This window comes from Eufriesea mexicana, unplaced genomic scaffold, assembly GCF_001483705.2.
Source record: "Eufriesea mexicana isolate 0111107269 unplaced genomic scaffold, ASM148370v2 scaffold994, whole genome shotgun sequence".
Taxonomy (NCBI): domain Eukaryota; kingdom Metazoa; phylum Arthropoda; class Insecta; order Hymenoptera; family Apidae; genus Eufriesea; species Eufriesea mexicana.
This window is the reverse complement of record NW_016909129.1, coordinates 522,982-531,703: the sequence shown is the minus strand read 5'-3', so window position 1 is coordinate 531,703 and position 8,722 is coordinate 522,982. Positions and strand designations below refer to the sequence as shown.

General features: G+C 28.8%; 4 protein-coding genes across 6 annotated transcripts in view; 3 read left to right on the top strand and 1 right to left on the bottom strand.

Annotated features, from left to right (window-relative positions):
- Positions 1–850: 850 nt before the first annotated feature.
- LOC108547303 (uncharacterized) lies at positions 851–2,610 on the top strand. Its single transcript, XM_017899753.1, is given in 6 exon segments — positions 851–979; positions 981–1,038; positions 1,204–1,539; positions 1,734–2,070; positions 2,211–2,348; positions 2,454–2,610. Coding segments are annotated over 6 exon segments (1,155 nt in total).
- Positions 2,611–3,915: 1,305 nt separating this feature from the next.
- Positions 3,916–6,199, top strand: LOC108547330 (E3 ubiquitin-protein ligase RNF34). 3 transcript variants are annotated; one of them, XM_017899802.1, is made up of 6 exons: positions 3,916–3,975; positions 4,287–4,479; positions 4,609–4,705; positions 4,958–5,192; positions 5,321–5,495; positions 5,598–6,199. In XM_017899802.1, exons 1-6 carry the CDS (start codon positions 3,970–3,972, stop codon positions 5,771–5,773), a joined length of 882 nt encoding a protein of 293 aa, XP_017755291.1. In that variant the 5' UTR covers positions 3,916–3,969; the 3' UTR covers positions 5,774–6,199. The 3 variants fall into 3 exon arrangements, with proteins under 3 accessions (XP_017755291.1, XP_017755290.1, XP_017755289.1); XM_017899801.1 differs by lacking the exon at positions 3,916–3,975 and adding an exon at positions 4,090–4,184 and having other exon boundaries at positions 4,961–5,192; XM_017899800.1 differs by lacking the exon at positions 3,916–3,975 and adding an exon at positions 4,090–4,184.
- A 933-nt stretch (positions 6,200–7,132) lies between these two features.
- On the top strand, positions 7,133–8,021 carry mRpL17 (mitochondrial ribosomal protein L17). Its single transcript, XM_017899807.1, has 3 exons — positions 7,133–7,471; positions 7,539–7,749; positions 7,833–8,021. The coding sequence occupies exons 1-3, from the start codon at positions 7,274–7,276 to the stop codon at positions 7,964–7,966; spliced, it is 543 nt and encodes a 180-aa protein (XP_017755296.1). The 5' UTR covers positions 7,133–7,273; the 3' UTR covers positions 7,967–8,021.
- Positions 8,022–8,109: 88 nt separating this feature from the next.
- Positions 8,110–8,722, bottom strand: part of BckdhA (Branched chain keto acid dehydrogenase E1 subunit alpha) — a 2,154-nt gene continuing 1,541 nt past the window's right edge. The window contains exons 7-8 of the mRNA XM_017899752.1: positions 8,397–8,660; positions 8,110–8,293 (exon numbers count right to left, since the gene is read on the bottom strand). Coding sequence (XP_017755241.1) covers positions 8,110–8,293; positions 8,397–8,660 — 448 coding nt within the window. The remainder of the gene's footprint in view (positions 8,294–8,396; positions 8,661–8,722) is intronic.

Here is an 8,722-nt window from a genome sequence, read left to right as displayed (position 1 = left end):
GCGGCGGCGGTGGTGATAGCGACGATGGTGGTGCTAGTGGTGGGGGGGGGGGGGGGGGGGGGGGGGGGGGGGCAGGTAGATAGGGGAGAATGAAGATGACGGTGAGGAGAGAGGGAATAACTATGGCAAAAAAAAGAAAAAAAAAGAAAAAGGATGATAGTAGAAGATAAAAGGATAAGGAAAGAAAGAAAGAAAGAAAAATCACGTTGTATTGTATTTCTTACTTACGACCCAAATTTACTACATAGCTTAACGGTGCGTACGGGCAACGTATGCGAAATGATTATTTAATTCGGTGGTTCAGAATTCGATTCGTCAAACGAGTTTCGTTCTATTGTGATTTCAACGCACGTATTGATGTTGATCTGGGAATACCAACAGAATTCTACACATAGACGTATGTACGAACGTACGAAATGACGTACAAAATTTGTATTATACGTTACATTACTTTCTTAGTCTGTCTTTCCGTTGCTTCGAAATTTTTTCCTCCTTATTAATAAACGAACAAGAAACGATTGTCAACGATATGTACTTACGTGAACATGTCAGGGAGTGTGCGTGCGTGGATGCGTGCGTATTACGCACTACGTATGGTGTTTGGGAAGAAAAGTTATTGTTATTGTAGCAAAAACGATTTACTAATTGGATTCGAACAAAATGAAATTCGTGCTAGACAAATGATAACGAAAATGTGTTTATGTATATGCATTTGCTTTAGCGTTATGCATGTACTACAAAATAAATGGTTTATTTACTTCGGATAATCGTTACACTATGCTTATTCGTAATTCCCTGCTGATCAAGATACAAATCTATGATTCTTAAATCGATAATTATAATTTCGGGAATGTTAACATACGCTGAGCACGTTTCGCGGTTGCTGCGTGATCACTATTGCTATACTATGCCCTACATAGTGGCTCTATACGTACCACGCATACAAAGATCATATATGTTTTGTGTCCATCCATATGGACAGTGTTACTAAGTTAACGGGATTCTTCTTAATTCACGATCCTTGCTATATAAAACAATGTTCAACCCACTTTCGTTTTGTCCCGCATTTTGTCTAATTCTACCGATAAGGAAACGCATATTTCGATTCGTCGGTTCTCTGTTTCTTTCTATCTCGTGGTGTCAGGAGCATTACACCATAGATCCTGATAAACAATGCAATCGTGTATACTAATTCTTCAACAGGTTTACGAATAGTTCAGCCATTAGTTTTTCGAAAAAAGTTTCTACGTGTACGTTGGGGGAGAGAAAACATGGAAAGAAAAAGAAGCATATTGGCACTGATTGGATTAATTCTATTTCTCAAATCTTCGAACGTTGAAAGTGGTAATGGAAACGGCAATAATGAACATTTGTTCTCTCACCATCGACAGAAGAGATTATTTTGGATAACTAACGATGGTCGAATAGCTTTGCCACCAGGCACGATAATGACAATAACTCCAACACTGGCATTACCATTTGTCAGATATCCTCCCTATGGTTTTCTTAGTAACATGACTGTTAGCCTTCCCTTTACCAGTGAGTAAATGATTTGCTTAATTTCTCATTTTCGTCTCTTTACCTCGTTTACTTTATACTTATCAACACTTTTCCCTCTCTCACACTCTCTTTTCCCGTAACATTCCCTTCCTGCTTACCTTTTCCGCTATTTGTGTCTAATATACTGATCTTTCAATTTCAATCACTTGTTTCTTTTCTTCTTTTTATTACAGTCGATTTCGATAAACTTGGTTTAACCGATAATGAGAACCCTTACGGCGTTTTACCATCGGCGTTTGATGCTACTGCAAGGGAACAAGGACCGAATGCTGCAGAATTTATCGCAACATTCGTAAAACGTGCAATCAGCAAGAGAGAAGCAATTGCAGATTTGCCAAAGAATGCACTTTATGGAGGTGAAAGAGCCCTTTTGTACGGTACCGCTGAGGATATGCTTGCAAATTTCGGGTTAAATGGAAAAGCCTGTCTGTTAAGGGCAATTTGTGAAGTACAGGGACATCCCTTAAGCAATTTCGGTTTGATCGGCGAGATGCTTAAACTGTTTTTCACGTGAGCACTTTCCCCTACATACATACACAGATATATATATTTCTTTTTCATTTGCTTTCCTATTATACGTATTATAGAGTCCGCCAAGTTTTGATTTTAAAAGTAAGATAATTCCATACTACGTGTGATTCTATTTTCAGTGCTAGTAAATCACCATTTTCGAATCTTTTGAAAGAATATGTTGAAGCTGAAAATAGAGGCAAGTTTCATGGAGAATGTTGGCCTTACTTTAAAGATTGTCCAAAATCATTATTTCGTGCATCGGAGAATAAATATACGTATGTAAATATTAATGAATAATTATGACAAATCATTTCATATCACGGCGCATGTTGATACATTTATTCTATAAATTATCAGTTGTGTCACTTTTTACTTTTCAGAAAAGAAGCTTTTCATGAAAATGATGCAAGTGCTGAAACAGACGGGATAGAACAAAAAAGATATCGATATTTTCCTTCGATTCAGTCAATAGATCGAACAAGAAGAGATACTCAATTTTCTCAGAACTTTAAACGTACGATACATCCATCAATGTAAATAAAAACGTTCGGAACTACTACGTCGTACATTTAAAAGTCGAAGAAAAATTGTAATCAACTTTGCTCATACATGTATACAAACGTACATACGTACGCATATACATACATCATACATACATACATACATATATACATACATACATACATACATACATACATACATACATACATACATACATACACACATACACACATACACACATACATACATACACACATACACACACACATACATACATACATACATACATACATACATACATGTATGTGATACCTTTGAAACACTTTTCCTTGTTCAGAAATGAAAAGGTTAAAATATCGAAAACAATTATTCGACATCAATCACTACTCTCTAAAATTGCAAAATTGGGAAACTTGAAAAATTTGCGCTTTCTCGATTTACGAGAAAACCAAATACATGCATACATAGATATATATATACCTACGTCACTATTGTGGCCTATGTCGCGTATATGCGTATACATGACTTTTATCGCCATATTATGTTTAGTAATTTATTTGTTCATATTATTTTATATTATTTGTGTTATAAATTATCATTTCGTATTAATCTATGTCATAATAAATGAAAAATAGCTTTCAATTTAATATTAATAATTGTGATATCATATTTCTATCTCGTATTTTATTTTAGTAATGTACATTCGATCGAATACGCATATACTCTTTGTGATCTTTCCTAGTATTTCACATATTCAATTTTTTATTTGTAATTTGAGACATAAACAACTACGTTTTATATAAATTTATTCATAGTAAAACAATTAATTTTTGCCAGTCTTACATACAGTTATATATACTGTAATAAATGAAGAATTTTTAATTATTTGTAACTGTAGTGACAAGTACAAACATATATTTCAAGAGTAATTAATGGTTTCAATGAATGATTTTATAAATAACACTTAAATATATATGTAACGAAAAAAGTTACAATTATTTCGCGTAGTAGAATATATATATGTACATGGATCGTCAATAAATTAAATACATAATAAAAAATCAATTAATACGAAATATAAAAAAGTTGTAAATATGTAAAATAGATAAAAATTGAGTGAAAGCTATTTACTTTTATATACATACATACATACACACTTCACAAATTTTGATACTGATAATATGTCCATAGATAAATTATATTTTCAATACTAAAAATGTGATAAACAATTCATATATAGCAAATACAACCTTTATTTAGTGATTTTATGTTCATTTGTCGCCATCTTTAATAAAATCTTTAGGGAATTTTACTAAATTTTATTACCTCTTACGAATTTGATATGTCTCTAATTATCAAGTTGCAATGACTTAAAACACATTGAAAGTACATCATATGAAGGTAGCATATTTTGATATTGCTCTTTTTTAACATCCTTGCCTTTTGATATTTATAGCGTTTAAAAAAGGTATAAATATTTCCGTCTTCTTGTACATATTTAACCTCTTAATTTTTAATTGCTGACGAATATTTCTATTATTGTTTTATTCTTATAAAACAACATGGCTTGTGAAGCTTGTAATGTAAAATTTAGCTTTTTCACGCGCAAGGTAAGAACCATTGTGTTATGTATGCTTTTTTATTATCCAAAATATATAAAAAATATTTTAAGTATTTAAAAGTATTTTATATTTATTGCAAAATATTTTCAGAAACAATGTATGGATTGTTTAAGATATTTTTGTTCTGAATGTGTGATCAAGCGATTAGACAAGATACTGAGCTGTGATAGTTGTAATATGTTATCACGGAGACCTCTAATACGAAGTCTAATAGTACAAACTCGTTCTAAAGACATGCGACAATATCTATTAGCAAAAAAGGTACCCATCAAAGGTTGTATTGGTATGTATATTATTATATAGTAAAGAAGACTTTGAAGTTTTAATATTATTAATCAACATTTTTGTACTGTAAAAGATATATTGTTGTTATATTTATTGACAACAACTATCCCTTTTATTTTGGTTACAGAAAAAGAAGATTTAATTAAATTGTTAATGACATTTGCTAATGGTAATAATAATTATTGGAATACAGAAAGTACAGAAAATACAAGAAGAGAGAATGTGTAAGATTTTGTCACAAAAGTACTTTAATGCTTTTATATGCAAAATATGTAATGTTACAATATTAATATTAATTAGTAAATGCCATAGATCATGTTATGCTTATCTACAATTTTCTACAAGTTTTCTGCACAGTATAAATATATTTTTTTTTAATAACAAGAAAAGAAATAAAGCAAGATCCATGCACTTATATTACATTTAGTAAAGTAAAATGAATTAAACAAATCTTTTTCATTCAATTTTAATTTCAGTAGTAATTCTCAACCAAATCAATCAGTAACTAGAAACCACGAATATAGTGGACAAGTTCCGAATTATGTGCATGAAACCAATGCTACACGAAGTGACTGTAATGAAATTCCAGGAACAATTTCTGGAATTAACATTTATTCGGATGAAAGAACAGAGCCCATACATCAAGAAGAAGAAAAAATTTCAAACATAGCTAATAATCAACATTCTTGTGTATCTATAAAAAGTCCTATGGTATGTAACCATGGCCTTGAAACTTTTCAATTACTTTGTTAATTACTTTTGTCATAACAATAGCCATACATATCACTATTTTTTGTTTATGTCACTTTCCTTCATTCTGTCTCTTCTTTTCAATACAGAATCCTGTCAAACTGTCAGACATAAATACATTATCAGAACTGGAGCATTTAAGTGTAAAGCAATTGAAGAATTTATTAAGTACAAATAGAGTTGATTATAAAGGTTGCATAGAAAGATGTGAATTATTGAATAAAGCTTCCAGATTGTGGAAAGAATATGAACAGTCGAGGACAGGTAAGATATGATTTCTTTTTATGAAATATTTACCTATTTACCTATTTGACTAATTTTTAATATGGAAGAATTTTAAACTTATACATATTATTATATTATCAGCGGAAATGGAAATTTTGGATGAAAATCTTTGCAAAGTTTGTTGGGATGAACCAATTGAATGCGTGATTTTGGAATGCGGCCATATGGTTTGTTGTCTAAATTGTGGTAAACAAATGTCGGAATGTCCAATATGTAAACAATATGTAGTGCGGATAATACGATTTTTTAAATCTTAACAGACATACAATAATAAATAATACCAGTGATTTCATATTTAATCAGAAAGCAGATAAATGTAATCTTCACTATCATTGTAATATTTTAAATTTAAAAAGGTAATTGTTTATTGACACATTTTACTAACATCATAGATTAAAATGTAATTCTACATATATATAATCTCTTATTCTAATGCAAGTACAATGAAACAATATATATTAACATATACTACAAGTATATTTCAATATCTTCTATAAATAGCACTATTTAAAAATACTAACGAAAATAAGAGAACACGTGTTTGGTCACTCATTAGATGTTTATGTATATGCGTTGTACCCCTGCGATTGAATTAATGAAATTTTCTAATAAACAAACACTAAAACATGTGTCCTTTTATCATTACGTTAGATTCACCAAAGTAAGTTGATTAAATTCAGTCACCTCGCTATTATGATCTCTTGTTATCAATTAAAATTTATTGAAACACTATTTTGAATTAATTTGATCTAAAACATTTGACTATTCAGTTATATTGTTTCATTCCACTCATCAAACATTCCTTTGTCATTTTGTGTTATAAAATGTTTGTTCGACGGGAAAATGTTTATGACTGTAAGAGTAAGAAAAATAAAAATTATTCACTAAATATACTTAATTATGTTATTTATTAATTCCAATCAAGAATAAATGTTTCTAGTATTTATTTACCTCTAAATTGTATACATTTTAATTATGTTATTATTAATAAAAAGCCATTATATTGACATTTATTTAATAATCAATAGTAGAGTATAGTAGAAATGATTCTTTTCGCGTTTTTACACATTCATTGTTCATTTACAATTTATATTCTTTTAGTAACTACATTTTTTATAACTATTGTATTAGATGGAGTATTGAATTATTCAAATATTTTTATGTGCAAATAAATTATCCTATTATCATGTTTTTCATTAATAATTATGTAACTAATTGCTTTAAATACTATTTAAAAAAAATTACATAAGGCAATTTTATCATATAACTTAACAAATTTTTTATTTCCTCCGTTTAGATCAGTGTTTTTTATTATTATAATTAATATTACTATAATACTAAATTATAAAATTAGTAAAATTAAAAATTTTTGAACATAAAGAAATATTAAAATTCACTAATATGACCGATGATAAATATTTCAGTAACAATAGATCATAAAAGTGAAGATTATATTTACTTGTAGATCAAATCCACTTCCCTTTTTTGATAAAATAAAATTCAATTAAATGTACAACGTAATAAATTATTAACAAGTATTAACAGTAATATCTAATACAGTAGTATAATGGTATGTAATTCGATATTGACGAAGTAGTGTAAACGAACATTGGAAGCCAGTATATCCCTTAATAATAAAATAAAAAATTTCATACAAATTTTACAATAACGGTTATATAACTATATAGTTATAATAATAATAATATATCCATCTAACAAGAAGTGAAAATTAGTATCAAATACAAAAAATAACAATAATGAATCAGGCAAATGTTGAAAAACTAGTTTCTAGGTTAAGGTACAATGTTGGATCAAAACCACGTAAATTAAAAAATCAAAATGGTCCAGAAGGTAGATTGCATAAAATAAGGAAGACATTAACCGCCGTAATTAAGTATGAAAGAATTGAGTTGAATTATGCGAGAGCAGATGAGACAAGGGGTTACGTGGAACGAGTGAGTATCATGTAAATCATTCGATGTTATTTTATAAAAATTACACTTTATATTTCCTTCATCGTAGTTAATATCGGAAGCATTACGTTATGGTCCTGATAATAAAGAAACAATGGAACTAGCAAATTTTTGGATATTAGAGAAACAACTTATTCATAAACTTTTTAAAGTGCTTGTACCAAGATATCAAAATTATACAACTTCATTTACAAAACTTCATAATGCACCATATATATATCCTGGATATGGATATGAAAGAGCTGTTTTAGAATTAAAGGGTGTGTCTTAAGCAAGATTTTTCTTCATTTATGTATTTGTAGAAGATTATAAGAATTAATTAATGTAAGTCTGTAAATTTTAGGAAATGTGTATCCTGTCATAGAACAAATCAATCCATATAAGCATGAGCTACTTCACAATATATTACTTGATGCAGCCAAAAAAAGCTATAGAATGGAAAAATATAAAGAAATCGCTGCTAACATGAATCCTTAAAGAGTTTGTAATTATTTTATTATCTAATGGTATAAAAAATACATAATACATACAGTATACATTGGTAAATATAATTAATTTAGTTTGTTATTATCATTTCAATGTATTCATTTATTAAATTCATTATTTTTATTATTATTGTATCATTGTTTGTGGGTCCCCAGAAGATTTTCACTCTTGTTTATGCTCAGCATATTATTATCATTATTATTATTATTATTATCATTATTATTATTACTATTATTATTATTATTATGCTCAAAAAGATGTAATGGATAATGTTTATGAAATTCTATAACATGGTTTTCCATTGAATGCATTTGTTTACTGAAATTAAAAGGAAATAATGTAAGAAATTCAAACATTTATCTATTGAATATTTTAAATAGGGTAATATATTATTAATTTAATCTGAAATTTACAAACATACCGTATATGCTTTGGCATTGTATAATATACATCTGTGAATAATTCTTTCCAACATGGTTTAAGTTCTTTTTCTGCTTCAGTTAAAGCAAGTAAAATGGAATTTCTTACACATTTTTTAAATTCCCTATCTCTTTGATCACACCACAATCCAGTTGACTCTAAATAATCACGGTATCTGCTTATTGGTGTATGATAATTCCAATGATTTATTTCGTCAGTCGATCGATATGCAGTACTATCATCGGAAGTACTGTGATGGCCCAGTCTGAAGGATATATTTAAAAAAAGATGGGGATGAATATATATATATATATATATATATATATA